This window comes from Cryptomeria japonica, chromosome 6 (assembly GCF_030272615.1).
Source record: "Cryptomeria japonica chromosome 6, Sugi_1.0, whole genome shotgun sequence".
NCBI classification, from domain to species: domain Eukaryota; kingdom Viridiplantae; phylum Streptophyta; class Pinopsida; order Cupressales; family Cupressaceae; genus Cryptomeria; species Cryptomeria japonica.
This window is the reverse complement of record NC_081410.1, coordinates 565,151,194-565,169,161: the sequence shown is the minus strand read 5'-3', so window position 1 is coordinate 565,169,161 and position 17,968 is coordinate 565,151,194. Positions and strand designations below refer to the sequence as shown.

The following is a 17,968-nucleotide window of genomic DNA, read 5'->3' as shown; positions in this document are numbered from 1 at the left end:
CTACAAAATAAACTACAAACTCATAAAATAAACTAATTATAGCTACTGATTACAATCTAACTTGCAACATTCTTGAGCTACTCACAAACACTAAAAAACCTAGAGATAAACTTAGTTCACTTAACTAACTACTCACTTGGAGATTCTCTGACTTGGAGTAGTCATTGATCAACAAATCAAACACACAACTACTACTAGACACTCTAAATTTCTTAGAGAACACACAAAAATAATTCCCTCTATTACCAGTGCACACACAATCTTTTTAACAACTAATTGACTAGGAAAACATTCTTCCAGTTTGTCTCTTGTTGTTCAATCATTTTCTCCCTCAAATTTGAATTCAAACTTATATACCACATTAATTTCAACTAGGTATTGCTTCTGTAATGTTAGGGGCAACTGAAAGTGGATATCCCAATGTTTGCCCAAATCTCTCTAGCTGCAAGTTGCTTGCGGCAAGTTGCATTTACTTGTGCCTAACTTAGAGTACACTTGGGCAGGCTTAGGCCAAATTCATAATTCCAACATTAAGTCAGTTATTCATAGAAAAGTTGACACAAACAATAAAATATGTAAAATTCCAAGAGTAATATAACTATTCTACAATAAATTAAAATTTTGATAAGATAAATAATTATAAATTAAATTAACTCTAATAACTTTTAATTATTATTTGTAATTTTGTAAAATGACATAAATAAATATAAATAAATGTTAAACTTAAATCTAAAATAAAAAAATTAAAATGGAATAAATAAAATGCAAAGTCAAAATATACGAAAATCTAGTAAAAAAAATAATAATTTAAAAAATTTATAATAGATAATAAATATTTTAAATTGAAAAAATAATTCAATAAAAAATAAAACTATTTTTTAATTTATTAGAACTAAAATATTAATAAAACATGTACCTAAGAAATATAATTAAAATATTGCAACCATTATTAACATTAATTAAATCACAATCCAAATCCTAACCTTAAGATTTATCTTATCTTAAATGATGCATAATGTAGTTAGTTAGGGTATGTTCTCACATTATTTAGATAGATCTTTAGATATTTTATTGTGTCTAATAACTTAACTATAATTGTGGTTTTTTCTTTGTAAATTGATTTTGTGTGCACCTTGGGCTTAAACTAAACCCTAATTGAGTATTATAAGAGTTCATGGCTAGGATTATTATTAATTTGACATTAATACTAAATATTTCAAGTGCTTTAAGTAAAATTTTATTTCTATGTGGGATTAGTATTTTTGGATCTAAAATTATTAATCAAGTCACCACAATATTTTTTAAGCTTACAATTAACTTTATAATTATAATTATAATTATAATAAATAGTAATTTTTTAAAATTCATAAACATTTATTATTTAATACAAATAAATTAAACAAAATGAGATTTTCACTAAAATCTAGATTAAAAACTAATTTTCAATTCTAATTTATTTATTTTTGCATGCAAATCATTTCATATTAGAATTTTTAAATAATTAATAAATTAAATAAAATTAAATATCTCAAATACCAAATAAATATATAAAAAAATATTTGACCAAATGAAATTGTTTTTGACTAATTTAAAATGGGTTTTACAAGGACCAAAACCCAAATCCAAAAAGAAAAATGAACCAGCATAGATGAGAACAGTATCAATAGTCAAACTATCAAAAATACTAACACAAACCGCTCTCTCTTATGATGTCGGAACGAGCTTTGCACTCAGCAAGACTTGATCCCTGTTGGGCTCATTTGGAACAATGCAACTTCACCAGTAGACCAAGGACCCATTGACAGAATTATAATTTAGATAAGCTCACTCAATGACAACTCATCCCATGATTAGGGCAAATTTCAATATAGCGTGAAGTGGAGCGAATAAAGGATTCCAGGACAAAATAACAAGCAGAAAAAAGTTGTAGCGCCACTTATGAATGGGACTGGTCTTGCGTAGCGTGGATCTGACTCGATTATTAAACAAATTGCCAGAATCTCACCCTGTCCTTACTCTATTTGTTTTGGTCTTTGATCTTAAGGACGAGGAATCATGTCGCAGGAATCATCGTGATTTTATTTGTGACTGGATTTTCCCGGTCTAATTGAGGGCTAAACAATTGGTAACTGTATTGTTTCCTACGTCATGTCTTCTTCACAATTCTTCTTTGCTTTTGTTTTTAAATAGAAGCGTTTCAGTTCTCATTTCTACAGTCTGAGCGTTTCAGTTTCTTCTACTTTTATTTCTTTGCAATGGCTTCAAAAGCTTCATCAATGTTATTTCTCATTCTTGTCTTCTTTGTTATATCTTTGACACCAACTGATCATGGGTGTTCTAATTCAGCTGGAAAAGAAAAGAAAATGGTGTTGTAATGGTGTTATAGCTTTGGAAGTGTAGTCGCTATGGACGACACAATGAAAGAAGGACCTCATTCCTTCTCCCCCATTGTTGGAAGAACAAAACACTTGTGCCTCTTTAATATTACCAATTATTTACCTAATAACGTTCAACCTACTTCCCGTTTATCATAAATCTTTGCAAATTTTCTGTCCTTTAAATGGGATAAAGCACTCTTTCACTTCACAAAAACAAATACTAATTACCAATTATGTGGTAGAGTTTATCTATAGATATCTTCTTGTTATCACTTTGAAAAAAAGCATAAAGGTTTCCTAGAAAATTAAGAAACAACCTTACGCCGACATTAGAAAAAGATACTTAAATCATATCAATTGAAGTAGCCTCACGGCCCCAAAACATATGATAATCAAAGTAATTCGAAAATAAGAGGTAATGAATTTAAAGTTACTTTTGCCAAATGGATGAATTACACCCAATATCATTGTGCTTATGCAGATATATAAAACATGAAGACTCCTCACAGAATGCACAAAGCAGTGAAGATTCAGCCTAATATATTCTCTCGTGTGTAAAGAAATTTATATACTCTCAAGTTGATGGGAACAAGCAGGGCGACTCACCCTCTCAAACAATGAGACTTTTTATTTATCACTCACTTTTAGATCATGTCTGAACCGTAACACTCAGCTTAAATGTGAGATTGACTCCATCAAACGCTACAACTTCAACAATAACAAATCCATGGGCGAATCTGAATTGCCCAGTTCCTCCAACAACAGACAGCTCCCTCTTTGCCGCCTGAGTTCTTATTGTCCCCTGGATCTCAAGGCTGCTTCCATTCTCAAATATAAGAGAGGAAACCATATGATAATTCTTTCCACTTAGATCTGTATTGGCTTCCACTCCTTGAAGCCTTCCCAATAGCTTGGAATTGGGGTGAGATCCTTGGGTTATGGCGTTGTCTATTACAAAAACTGTTCCAAATGCTTCAACATTCGAAGACGATCCATTCACTCCTCCAGCTGAAAGTACCGTAGCATTCGCTCCACTCACTATTTCCTGCACGTAAAACACCATATTCTTTTCCTTACAAGAAGCTCCTGATATCACGAGGAAGATGGGCACAAGGTTTAATAGTAATACAACTAAAGATGGTTTTAGAGCCATTACAGTGGGCGAGCAAGGAATTTCAACTGGAACAAAAGTGCTGCAAATAAAACTGGAAATAGTGATAAAAGTAGAAATTTGACAGCTGGTTGGTGGGAACTGGGATGATGTACAGACTTAAACAGTAGCGGGGAATCTCAACAGCAAAGTAATAAGAGAATAGTATGATGGGAATAATGAGTCTGCACTTGCTATCTATAAATAGCCAAGGTCATTAAAAAAAACTATTTCTATTCCAATTTCCAATGCATGTAAGAATAGGGTTCAGGAAAATTTAGGGTTTTCAAAGGTAAACGGGCTAGCCCATTGCCGTAACGTGCGGGACTAAACGGTGAGAGTGGGTAGAGCTGTGGCACATTGACCAGGCTATTGTGGGTAATCAAACTGAAGAATCCTGATAAATGGGTGTAGAAAGTTTTTGCAGATGTAGGCGCTTAGTGCTTTTGGACTCGTCTATAGAGATAACGTGTGAAGTTGGTAATGAAATATAATTCAAAGAGATCCGATTTTTTTGAATGTTGAACCAGTTCGTCCTGCACTTTCTTTTCACATTGAATTACTCTCGAAGACATGAGCAATATGGACAACAGTTGCATAATATCTAACGATATCGTAGATTAGTACATCTGAAGATGAAGAAGAGCCGCATAATGGCTATTGGACAAGGAGGTGTGAGGTGTGAGGTGCCATAGAATATTTGATCTTTAGTATAGGTAATTGACTTTATTTTCTTCTAGTTTAGTTAAAATGTATATATATTAATATTTAATTTATTTTTTAATGGAGGTTTGTTCATAAATTTGTCTTTGGGCTTTTTTTTTTTTATGTGAGAACTTTCTATTTAATAAGACTTGATTTATGGTGAGAACTTTTCAATTTTACCAATAGACCAAGGATTCATTGAAAATATTTTATTATTTAGATTAAATAAAGAAAATTTGAAATTAAGAAATCATGTACATTATTTTGAAAAGGAAATGAGAACGATAAGAAGTTTAGTTTTATGATCAAAGAATGATTGAAAAATTGTTATAGCATTAAAATCTATGTATTTTTTAATTATAAAATGATTGACAAAAAGATAATGTGATTCTTTAGTTAAAATGGACATTGATGAGGAATTGATATTTTTCTAAATAATGAGGTAAGGTTATTTATATGAACTCGTTTAAAGAAGGAATACTTATTTATAATTTAAATAATTATTAAAAAGAAACCTTTATGAAAGGATTTGATGATTTAGTAACCATCCTTTGAAATGTTATATAAGTCAATTATTTAAGACTTGGAAAGAGCATAGAGATCACTCAGTAAGAAAAATGTGGTTTGCTAGGCTATGGGCATGGGAGAAGGGACATATGAGATGTGTCCAACTTGGAGTATGGAGTGCGTTCAAGATTATCTTGGTTAGGGATAATGATTGTGAAACATGTGTATTGTTTTTAAGTTAGTGTTGTTTCCCCCTAAAATGTGTCATTGCTATGAGGGTCTAGGCCATTGAAATCTTCCTAAGGTGAGAGTAACCTTTCTAAGAACTATGATTAGATAAGCATTGAAAACAAATGTTGTTAAAATATATTCAGAATATTATATATAAGAATTTAATGATAATAAAGTTGAATTTCATGATGGTGTTATTCAATTAATTGCTCCAATTATTTACTTTAAGATTCTTACTAAATTATCACATATGTTTATTTTACATTGGTTATTTACATCTATTTTAAAAACATTATGACCTAGTGCATGTGGCCCGAATTGACTGGGGATAAATCTGTAAAATTCCAAGAGTAAGCTAAAGTTGAGTGGTCTTAAATAGCGTGGATGTGACTCCAATTTTAAATCTTGTAAATTCATATTGCCAGATTCCCACTCTGTCCCTACTCTATTTGATTGGGTCTTTCATCTTTGATCCTTAATGACTTTATTTTTGACTTGACTTTCATGTTGTAATGGAGGACGAAACGAACGATTTGTTGGCCGACTGTATTGTTTCTTACCTCATGTCTTCATATTCACAGATTCTCATCCTCTCTTTACTCTATTTGTTTTGGTCTTTGATCTTAAACGACTAATTATTCAACATTACACTTGTATTATTTTAGACTGATTTTTTTAGGCAAAATGATTGGTTTGACTGTTTCCTACACTACAATCCTAACATTTCAATATTCATATAATAAATTTTTTGAGGTCTTCCTCAACATTATGTTCTATATTTAATATTTAGTAAAAGAGAATTAGAAGTATAAGAGTAATCATGGAAGGAGGATTGTGAGAATCTATAGAGAAATATAGAATGGAAAAATTAGTCTTTTATAACTATTTGTACAACGTGCTAGTTTTGAAATTATTATAACATTAGTATTTATTAAAATACATTGACTCTTGAAATTATTATAACATTAGTATTTATTAAAATACATCATTCAATGTAATGAGATAGATACACATTATCTGGTTCATTCTTTCTAATCAATTACATTTTTATATTTATATTTCATGTTAATGATTAAATCCTTTTTTATTTAGCTTTAATCATGTTTAGCTGCTAATAAAATGTAAGAAATGAATTGAATGAAGTGCCTCTATGTTCTTATATTAATTTTTTAAATGTTTTTGTATTTAAAAAATTGTAACTTAAACATATGGTTTCTTTTCATTTCAATATCACATTTTTTATTAAATATTTTAAGTTTGGTGTACTAATTATACATGTTTTGAGGGGCTCACACATTTGGATCGATTATTTATCAAATATTAAAAATGATTATTTTATTCTGACATAGAATCATTCATTTTAAAAAAAATGAAATAATAAGTACTATTCATTACTTTATTAATACACCAGCTTATTTAAAATTCATTGATCAAACACAATATGAGGTATGTAAAGGTAGGATAACCTATATTTCACACATTTGAGTGTTTGGTATTATGCTTTTATTTACATACCTAAAATAATGGTCTAGGTTTTATTTTAAAACTAATAAATGTATCTTCGTTAATTATGATAATAATGTAAAAACTTATAAGCTATCGAACCTTTCGACCTTAAAAATGGTATATTTAGAGTTGCAATTTTTGGGTAATTTAAAATTACGTTTGATAATGTATAGCCAAAGAAATAAAATAAAACTATAAATTTTCAAAAAAAAATATTTATAAGGAAAAGATGCATAGGCGGAAGAATAATTGATTTAATAGGACAATGCAAGGAAGAAAATAGTTAAGATTTAGAGAGTTAAGATAATAGTAGGATATTGCGAAGGCATCATAAACTAGTTGACAAGTATAGACCACCGTTTTTTTGTTGTATAAATTCGCTTTATCGTATATTAGTGAAAAAATTAGATTTGTGAAGAAATGTCCTAATTTAAAGGATCATGGGTCTTAGATGGAGGCCATAATAATCACATGATATAATTGAAAGAATGTGAGACTTAAGATCTAGTTGAGTTACCTAAGGGAAAGAATATGAGACTTAGGATCTAGTTGAGTTACCCAAGGGAAAGAATGTGAGACTTAAGATCTAGTTGAGTTACCTAAGGGAAGGAAACCCATTGGCTGCAATAGTGTGTTTAAAAAGATATATTGAGCCAATGAATAGTTAGAAAGATAAAATACAAGACTAATGGTAATGGATACTCTTAAATGGGAGGAGTTAAATTTAAAGAAATTTTCTCTCCTATTAAAAAACTACCTTCTAATTGATTCATAGATTCATACTTTTCATTTTTCCCACATACAATCTAGAAGTAAAGAAAATGGATGTTAAAATGACATTTTTTTATTTATTTTTTGTATCTAAGGATATTAAGGAAGAAAATTATATGAAACTAACTAATGGGTTTTTGTTTTTTTAAATCTGAAGGAGAGCTTGTCATATGATTTGAAATAGTAATTGTATGGTCTAAATAAGCCATCAAGGATATGATATTATAAGCTTGATAATTTCACATTGGATCATAATTTTTAAAAATGAATGTCGTCATTTTGTTTTTTTATTTTAATAATTAATGATCCATTGCAAATTATCATTCTCTACATTTATGTAATTAATTTATTAAAAATAATATATATATAGAAAGAGAGAGACTACAAAGTAAATTTTTCATATAAGGAACAACAAGAATAAGGGATAAAGTATTTGGTTTAGTTAGAGAAGATATATTTAGGTTGTTTTGTAGAGGTTCATGATGCATATGATTACAATCCAATTAATATCTATTTCTAAATTATTGGTATCAATTAAAAAATGAATTTGTGTCTTAACTATTAAGTTAAATACTAATTTGGAGAATATTTTTAATGATTCTTTTTTTTTTTTTTTTGAGGCTATTATATTCTATGGTTTTCTTTAACATTAGATATTGCCTAAGAAAGAGGAATTCTTAGAAATTTTATTTCTAACCCATTAAAGAGAATTAGATTTATGTAATCATAATTTTTGAATATTTTTAAGAAAATTATAATTATTTTATTTTGCATCATGGTCCACTAAGATTCTTGATACTAAAGTGTTTATTGATTTACATTAGGTTGGTGACCTAGATATTAGTAGGTCTATTATTACTTACTTTTCACTCTATTTCATGGATTTGTTTGTTAGATGAATAAGAAATAACTTGCAATTGCATTTTTTATTATAGAAGGAAAAGACATTATATTAAAACATATATTTAAAGAGAAACTATGGTTATAGAGATTGTGTTCAAGTATTGAATTTGATTGTAAATAGGTTGGGTTTATAGTTTGAGTTTCACTTGTTTGGCAAAGATTGTATTGTACAACTCTTGTTAGAAGCATACTGATGTTTAATATATCATCATATGATTGATGTTGTAGAGTTATGATACAAAAGGTTTATACTTTGGTTAATATTTTAGATACTCTCTATATGCTAGTGAGCATAATAAATTTTAATTGGTGTAGAGAGGCAATGCTTTTTGAACGTTCTAGATATTAATTTATTTTTTACTTTGCCTTAATGTATTGGAATGTAAATTTTAAGTAACATACTTTTAGGAATAATTGTACTATTTTCCTTGTAATTCTTAAGTATTGTAAATATACATGATACATAATGTCTGGTCTCCAATTATGGTGGAATAGGGCTAAGTTAGATTCTTATGTGAGAAAGAGGATTTATTTATTATATATTTAACCTCTAGGATAATTGAGATATTGTAAAGAAGTGCATTTAATATTACATAGAATTTGATAACTTTATTACTTGTATGAAGATCTTTCATGTTTATTTCTACAACAAGGAAAACTATGCCTCATAGAATCCCTAGGATTAGGGCATTTTTCACAAAACCATTATGATGAAATATGTGACATATATTATTCCTAAGAGGCATCTAAGAGGTCTAAGAAGAGTTAAATACTATTTTTAGATGCTTGACATGATTTATGGTTCTAACTCATATTTTTTTATAACACTTGGTTGTCTCTTGTTTGTGATTTCCTATATATTAGAGGCATGAGAGAGTGGATTGTATAGTTGTTTTCATGTAATCTTATGTACAACTAGTCTACTATAAAAGTGACTTGTATTAAATTATATTTCCTTACAAATTAATATAAAGCTTGATATTTTTAAGGTAAATTTTTTCCCATAAGAGCTTCTCCAAGTATATTTATTGCATGGTTTTAATTTTATGAGTATATTGGTTTTTCGTATTGCATCATAATTAAATAATATGAGTTTATTAAACTAATCTTATAATAATTGAAAAACTATATGTTCTTCAATATTTCCATTATGTTGTTTACTATGAATTTCACTTCTATAATAATCCATTTAATTATGGTTCATGCAACCATATATACTTTGTAACATATTTTGTAATATATATTGATGCCTAGTAACATTTTTTATTTTTATTTTATTTTTCTATACTTTAGAGAAACAATTTTCTCTTAATGAAAACAAAATAGTATTTTATGTTTCTTACTCTACTGTCTAGTAAATTGTTGAGTTTTCTAATTATTAAGGTTCAATGTTGAATTTATTATTTTTAAAATGGCATTTTAGTATCTAAATGACAAATATTGACTTAAGAAGTGGTTTTATAATAAATTGAGTTGTAAAAGAAAAAATCATAATAGATCATAAAATAGATTAACATAAATGAAGGAAATATGAATATGAAAGAAAACTATATGAATTGTAGTTCAAAAATAAGTAACTTGGAATAAAATAAAATAGATGGCCATAAGAGTGGTGTATATTACCCATCTTTTCCCCATTCCATCCTCCTCTTGAAAATGAAGAACCGACTTCTAAAATCTCAAAGGTTCTTTCACAAATCACAATCAAGTCCCACGTTTATGAAACTTGTAGACTGCCCTTATTAAAGTGCAATATTTTTAGGGATCAACAACCACTCTTTTAGAAACTTTTAGCTTTTTATTCCCAAGTCTCACTCAGTCCTCTTAGCCAAATTTTATTCCACCTTAAGAATGAATTGGTAGGTTTCCTCCATGGTTTTCATCTAAAATAGACTCAATTCCTCTTCAATATTAGTTCTAAGGCCATGGATACACTACACCATCTTCTCCTTTCCAAATTCTCTATGGTTAGTTCTTATGATAATCTTATTGAACTACTCTATGTACTCTTTTACTCTTTTCTCCATTTCCCTGGGTTTTGAAGTCTCTTTGAGATTTCCATCTCATATTCAATGGGTTTTAATTGATTCTTCAATTTCACCACCATCCTCTCACATTTTGTGATTCTCTCCTTTCCTCTTTGGTTTCTATCAAGTTGAACTTCTTTCCACCATATAGCAACATGCCCCTTTAATTTGGTTTTTTCATATCTATCTCTCTCGATATCTTCAACTTCTTCATATTCAAATTAATCTTCGATCTCATTTATTTAGTCAATTAACTCCTTTGAATTTACAATACAAGCATAACTACCAATTTTGGCAATGGATTTCATAATCTTTAAATGGTCTAATTCCTTATTTTCTTAGCTTTACTCATTCTTATTTGGGATTCTCTTCTTCTTATTGTTTCTTTACTCCTCTATTTTATTATTTAGGCCCCTTTTCCTATATTCTTCTATAGCATCCAATTATTTCTTCATTATCCTTATAATATCCCTCATTTCCTCTTAACTTTCAACAACATTGGCCATCGCGTACATCCTCTTTGGTGGCATCTTTTCTTCAAATATTGTGTGAGTACTTCAAGTCAACAATCTAGCTAGAAGGTTGTAACTACCTCACAATTCAGTGTTCTACTTACAACACTCACAATCTACATCTGGTCAACGATTTGTCCATTAAGGAGAATTCAAAAATACTTTGTCCCAAAGGATTTCAATCTCACTCTAATACCACTTGATGCAATCAAGGATGGAGGGTCAAAAATAGATTATCGAACCTTGCAACATAATCTAGCATAACACAAGTAATTAAAGAAAATATGCAACTTTATTGATCTAAAAATAAACTTATACATACTCATAGGCCCTCCCATATGCATTTTGCAATAGGCCCCATTGGCCACACTTGCAAGCTCACAAGCCACCACAAGATTATTACCTACTTACATGCAAAATTGGTTTTGAATCCTAATTTCCTAACTCCATAACTCTCTCTCTTTCTCCCCTTCTAATGAATTCAAAGAATAATTATATATTGGCTCCAAGCCTTATCGGTGATCAACATCAGCCTCAACTAAACCCCAAGTTGAATGCCCAATGAAAAGTGTATGTTAGCCCAAAGTAGATGATGAAGTGCAAGGGTTGATGCACAGAGGGGTGTGGATCCATTTGGGGATTGTCTTTACCCATAGCTACTATGTGTTGAGCTGTGAAGACTCTACAAGGTACAAATGAATTTCACATGCTACATCCCATAGGTCCAATTTCAAGCTACTTTATTGGATGAGCTTCTAGTGAAGAGATCTTCTAGAAAACAAGTCTACAACTAATTTTTACCATGATTCTCCCACATTAATATGCAATAATTTTTACCGTGATTCTCCCACATCAGAGGTCATTTATTGTGAATTACGAATTTTGATTTGTTCTCAGCTCTAGTAGGAAATCTTGACACCATTAAATGCTTGTGTAAGTACCTTTATTAATTAAAAAATGGCAAGTGATGTGAGAGAAATTATGTGAACATTTAAATTGATATCCCATGTAAACAACATAGACTTGTATTTATGGTAGCTTATGGATGAAAAAGTGGTCGTAGGGATGTCTCATTGGAGGTTCTTTGACTTTTATCCCTTCTTAAAAAATATGGTTATTGTAAACATATAAACATGTAAGTAATTTATTGAGTATGCATTTAACTTACAAAGCATGATCCAATATGAACAAATGATCTTTTATTGTTGTCATAATATACTTTATTCTAATCACCTTGATTAATGTAAATAAACATGTTTTGATTATGCCTCATCTCCTACTCCTAGAATTTTTTATTGTGATGATACCACTTATTCAATAGTTGTTTGATGTAAGAAAGGAAGTCATTCTTTGAAGGTCTCTCCCTCTCACGTAGTTCCTTTGATAGTAAAGTTGGGTCCCAAGTTAGATTTTTATTGATTTTCCTAATTGTTACCAATTGTTTGGTTTCACTGCAAAATTGTTGCCTTACAAGTTATTATTTTGATCCCGCTGTATTTTATGTTATTGCTAGTTACCCATTAAAAACTTATTTAACGTTATCTTAATAAAAAAACTTTTTATAAATTTTAGTTAAAAAACCATTGCACCATAACAACTATTGAAATTAGAAAATCCTCTCTCAAATAAAACTATGAACTTTGATTATTAAAAATCCTTGTAAATAGTTTCTCCCACTAATCTATAACGGTCTTGGAATCAATTCCACAATGAGTCAGTCTTCGTATGTCAGTCTCATCGTCGTGCTAAATGAGTCATTGATTTGACATATATGAAATAATTGCAAAAAAAAATTCTCTGTTTCATGACTCTAAACCCTTATACATTTTAGGGAATCGACTGAAGATGCTGAATTTTGTTTAAATCCTCCAACCGTAGTTTGTGGTAGACAAATCCTTCGACTGGTTTTGCAGATTCAAATTCACAGGTTTGACCTATTGAAAAAGTATGTTGGTAAATCCACATTAGAGACCATGTTACCTTCTGACGTTCTATGATGCAACGGAAAAACCTAAAGTCTAAAGTGACTAATAAATTCTTTAATGTTTAAGATTGAGAATTGAAGGTAAATCAACATCCCACCATGTTGAACAGAAATTAGGGTTTGAACTCTTCAAATATTCTACTCACAACACAAGAATTGATTTCTATCTCAAATAGAGCTCATTTGTGGGCAATTGCTATAAATATGAGAAAAGGAAAGGCCCACTTATTCACCATTGGTAATCAATCCTTTGTGCCTCCTCAACATCTCTAATCATCATTGAAATGGCTTCAAAATGTTCAGTTCTTTTGCTCTTTACATTGATTTCCGTTTTGAGTTGTGGTGCATTAGCAGGTGCGCGGAAAGAGAACTTGGTGTTTTACGCCCATGAAATCAGCCAAGGCCCGAATCGTACAACGCTTACAATTGCAGGAGTGAATGGAAGTTCTTCAGTTCTGTCAGCCTTTGGAACAGTAAGCGTCGTAGACCATGCAGTCACTGAAGGGCCAAATGCCACCTCTAAAATATTGGGAAAATTTCAAGGACTAGTGGCCACTACAGATTTCAGTAGAAGCAATTTTCATTTGATTTTTTCTGTTGTATTTGAAAATGAGAAATACAATGGAAGCTCGCTGGAGATGCATGGCACTATTAGGTCTCTTGAGCCCCACTTGGAACTTTCTGTCTCTGGAGGTACTGGGCATTTCAGATTCGTTACTGGGTATGCGGTTGTTGAGATTTTATCAGCCGTTGCAGGTTTTATTGATTACAAGTTCAATGTGACACTTCGATCATATTAAGATTGTATTTGATCTTATTAGTGGGGAATAAAGGGTGTTAGAACTATATGTTTTTTATAGCTAATTTGTAATAAGTGCCCATTTATTTCTTTTGTTCTTAATCGAATATGAAGTGGGCATAGCCCCTGCACTGGATCCCATATAGTATGTTGTTCCACTTGTTTTGTTGTAATTGTGATCTGGGTTTTCTATTGATCATAAATTGTTAGATTTTTCTGAGATTTTACTGGACATAATTTCTAGAGATGTAATCCCATAATATAAATATTACTTTTAATGTCGATTGCTGAACTGGTCTTGTATATTACAGATGTGTGCGGATTATGGGATTTCGATCCATACCAATAAAAGCACAAATATTCTATGTGCGAAGTCCCCAGGCTCCTGTAAAATGATAAATGTCATTTATGAATAATTGTTTGGCAATTAGCTCCAAACCTTTCTGGTCAAGAATGGCAAGCGAGGATTTTAAGGAGGTCGATTACATTTAGTATTCATCTTTCAGATTGTGTGTCGGATCCATATATTTTATAAAAATAATTAAGCAAAATAAAGTAAAACATGATTCGAGATACATATGTCGACTTTAATATAATATAATTTATGATGGTAATAAAGATGAAGGTTGGGATGTTCCTTATGTCACTGTGGACCCTGCTAGATGGGTAAGTCTGATTATCAGAGCCTCTGTCTTGGCTGTTGCTGTTCTAACCACTTAGTTGCTCTAATTATTTGTGTTTTTTTAAATATCTGAGCTCTGCCCTGTACCGCTCTCATGGTGTGATCTAGTATCTAGCCACCTTTTTTCTATGCGTGTGTATTATATTTTTTCTATGCATATGTGTATTATATTTTCATAGAGAAAAGAATAGAAGTTTGATGAAAACTGAATGATTGACGTTTATTGAAATAATTTAAAATTTTGATTGTTGGAATGATGGTTTTTTGAAAAAGTGAACTCTCTTTGGGTTTCTTGGTTCTCTTTCTTGCCTCTCATTTGGTTCATTCGTTATGATTTTGATATTCCTATCCTTTAATTTCATCATCAATAGTTCTATTGGGGGTTGGGGGTGGTAGTAAGGGAAGTATCCTCTCTCATTTGTTTAAAGATATAGTAGTTGAATCTATATCTTGGATTCATGAGAAAGAATTTAATGTGGCTATAGTAGTTGTTGGAAATAAGATGATGTATTTTGTTAGTAAAATATGTCCTTTGGGAATGTCTATTTAAGAGGATTGTCTAGATATTAATTCCAATATGAAGCAATTGAGAAGAAAATATTTAATATTTCAAGAAAGAAATCTGATATGTAAGTGTTTATGTAGAGGAGTTCATTTATTGGGTTTTAAAGTGAAATTGGAAGACTCAAGTAAAATAAAAAAATGACCATGTGCCAAGGTGGATTTGATCACACTTCCTGCAAATGAGTGAGATAGAGACATAATCTTTTGGCAAGGTCAATATTTATTTAGCAAGAAAAGACAATTCATCTAGAATGTGGATTTTAATTCTTCATATATTGTAAACTTTATCCTATGTATACCATGTTTCATTCCTAAGATGAAAATTCATAACTCAACTACAAAAGGATTGCCTATCTAGAGCTAAGAGGAAAAAAAATATTGTGATCAATACTCTTTGCTATTTCCAAATAATGCAATCTATCAAAAGGGGGAATTATATGAACCTAATTTAAAGAGAGATTATTCTTCCCACAAAAATTAGGTTTTACATTTAAAATATTTAATAGAGAAAATCTTGTTGTGGCTTGACTATTTTTCTATTTATAATGGTCTTTATCCCAATCTTTATCTTAGACTAATTTTTCTACAAATGAGCTATTGAACCTTGTATTTAAGAAATTTTCTCATTTCTTTTGTAAAAAAATATTTAAATTGTAGCTCAACATACTTATTCTGTGTATTATGCGATAATGGAGACGAGAGCTAGGGCCAGGATGAAAACCCTAATTGTCTATATTGGTGGAGGATCCTCCACTTTTGGAAATGGTATCTCAGAGGAGGATGTAGATGACTCTCCTAATGATGATGAGGAACTTCTTCTAGACATACTATTGGGTGCCTGTGTGCTTGCACACTTGGAGGCTACAAGAAGTTCTTCTTGACAGTACTCTTTGGGTGAGATTATGCATGGGTTGAATGGAGCTATGGATGGGTTTGAGGGTGGGAAGAAGTTTTGGTTTGAGATATCCATGTGTCCCTTGGATAATTTGGTTGTCGATCCCTCCATCTGTGGCTTCCATAAAGAGTTCCCTTCTACTCCTCATTCCCTAAAAGGGCTTGTATTGTCTAGGCCTAGCGTAGATCTAGTGGTTGTGAGTTCTTTGGATAAAGGATCTAATGCTTTTTCATGTTCAACTTTCCCTCTATTTCTAGGGAGTTAGCCCCCTATGTTTCCCCTATTGTCTTGTTTGTAGTGGGAGAGGGGTCTACCAAGCCAATTATAGCTTTTTAGAATGTTTCGGTGGAAGGTCTCTTTTCTTTATTAGATACAAAGAAGATGAAGGTTTTAGAAAACTATGCTTTGGGTTTTCCAAAGATAGTCTGGAAGGTCATTGGAGTGGAGGATGATTCCACTGATGTTCAAGCTCCCCCTAAGTATTCTCCTCGTTGGGAAGTTTCTAGGTTACTGCAGAACCATGATATTTTGCATGATGTTGTTGGAAAGATGGGCATTGGTGCCTCTAAGGTTACTACTTTTTCCCTACACAATGTTGTGTTGTCAAAGCCTATTGTCTCTCCACCAACAGTGATGGCCATTATTTCTTGTGAGAAAGTTTTAGAAGTTGAGATTTTTGACTCTTATTTTTGAATCATTAGTTTGGTTTAATAATTTCCTTACTAGTAAATTTTATAGAAATCTACATAATATTAACACTCTTGAGTCTAGAAGGTAAAAGGTCAAGTTAAGGTAACCACATCAAGACAAAAAAAATATTTTTGTTCTTTTAATTTATTTAGAGGAATGTTCTAGTATTGTTGATGGGGGTCCCTAGTTCTTAGGTCAGAATGGCCTTTTTCTTTCTAAGTAGTGTCTGAGTTTCAACTCCTTGAACACCATCAAGCTCCCAGTGTGTGTTTGTTTATCAGGGATGCCTTTAGAATATTGGAGTTACAGAAGTGTTATGGTCATGACCAACACTTTTTAGAAATTTTATGCTATTGCCCAAATTTTCAAATCCATGAAATATCTATTTCATGCAAGGTTTTGTGTGTTGGTGGAGAAGGATAAAGTGTTTCCCTCTCAACTACTTTATCCTCAAATTTTGGTAAATGGATGAATGTTATTGAATATGAAAATTCTCCAATTGTCTTCAATCATTGTAACAAAGTGGTTCATTCTACTAGTTTGGAGACCATTGCAGATAATCATCTAGTTTGGAGGAAAAATAAAATGTCTTTGATTCAAGCACAATTCTCTTCTTGGTTTAAGGAAATCAAATTATGGATAATAGGGGGATGATATCCTTCTGTCTCCTAATGCTATGCATTGTTCTGGTTGTTTGATGGACAAGAAGTGGTGCCTAGAGGAGAATGATCAACTTTTTCCTTCTAGTCTTGAGAAGTAAAAAGTACAAAATGTTGAAAGAGGAGAAGATTCTCATATGCTTAATCTTACAATTCCTATTTGTAAATCATGGGATTCTCCTTATTCAAGAAAAAATTAGGGGAGATGGACCCTAGTTATAAGGTTAACCAAAAATATTTGCACCATTTTTTAAACCCCCATGAGTTGGTTAAGTTTCTATTTTTTGTCGTGTTATGCTTGTTAGCTTCTAGTTGCTATTATATTTCGTTTGGTTTGATTTCTATTAGTTATCCTTGGTAATCTTGTTGCTATTTTTTGTGGGAGATCTTTGATGTCCTATTGTGCTTAATGCTTTATTATTATTAATGTAAAAGGTTCTAATCCCTTTCAAAACCCTTCTTACATTAATGAAAAATAATTAAACTATTGACTTGACACAAATGACTTTTTAATGGCTTAAGTACCATGTAGGATTGAAAACATAAAATTTTATAGTAAATAGTGTAGCTCTATAATAAGGGTGTTCCTCATTAGACAATCCTATATATCCTAAGTAAGAATAAATCTATTGTGATGGGAGTTAAAAAAAGGATTTACTTGTCTAAAAGATATATATATTTTTTAAAAGGGTCACTCATAATCTAGATGTTCTTATTTATTAAGAAAAGATGGATTTTTAATAGGGCCCAAACCCTAGTACAAAACAAGAAGGTTACCCAAAGAGTAACCAAGAACAAAGTAAAACAACAAAGAACTTAACCAAGCATGTCTACTCATTGTTAGGATATAAATATAGCAAGAATACCCCAATAACCAACAAAGAAATAGTCGAACAAGAAGGAACATACTCAAAAATAGCAAAATATGCATCACTAATAAGTTAATATAAATATGAGTTATAACCCACCTTCACCCTGAAAGGCATCACTTAGGAAGGAGAGGCC

The 17,968-nt window shown here is 30.9% G+C and overlaps 2 protein-coding genes across 2 annotated transcripts; one reads left to right on the top strand and one right to left on the bottom strand.

The window, feature by feature from the left end:
- Positions 1-2,839: 2,839 nt before the first annotated feature.
- On the bottom strand, positions 2,840-3,679 carry LOC131041241 (dirigent protein 11-like). The gene has a single exon (XM_059207053.1). The coding sequence runs from the start codon at positions 3,529-3,531 to the stop codon at positions 3,028-3,030; it is 504 nt and encodes a 167-aa protein (XP_059063036.1). The 5' UTR covers positions 3,532-3,679; the 3' UTR covers positions 2,840-3,027.
- Positions 3,680-12,958: 9,279 nt separating this feature from the next.
- Positions 12,959-13,474, top strand: LOC131041247 (dirigent protein 11-like). The gene has a single exon (XM_057974270.2). It carries the CDS (start codon positions 12,959-12,961, stop codon positions 13,472-13,474), a length of 516 nt encoding a protein of 171 aa, XP_057830253.2.
- Positions 13,475-17,968: the final 4,494 nt, after the last annotated feature.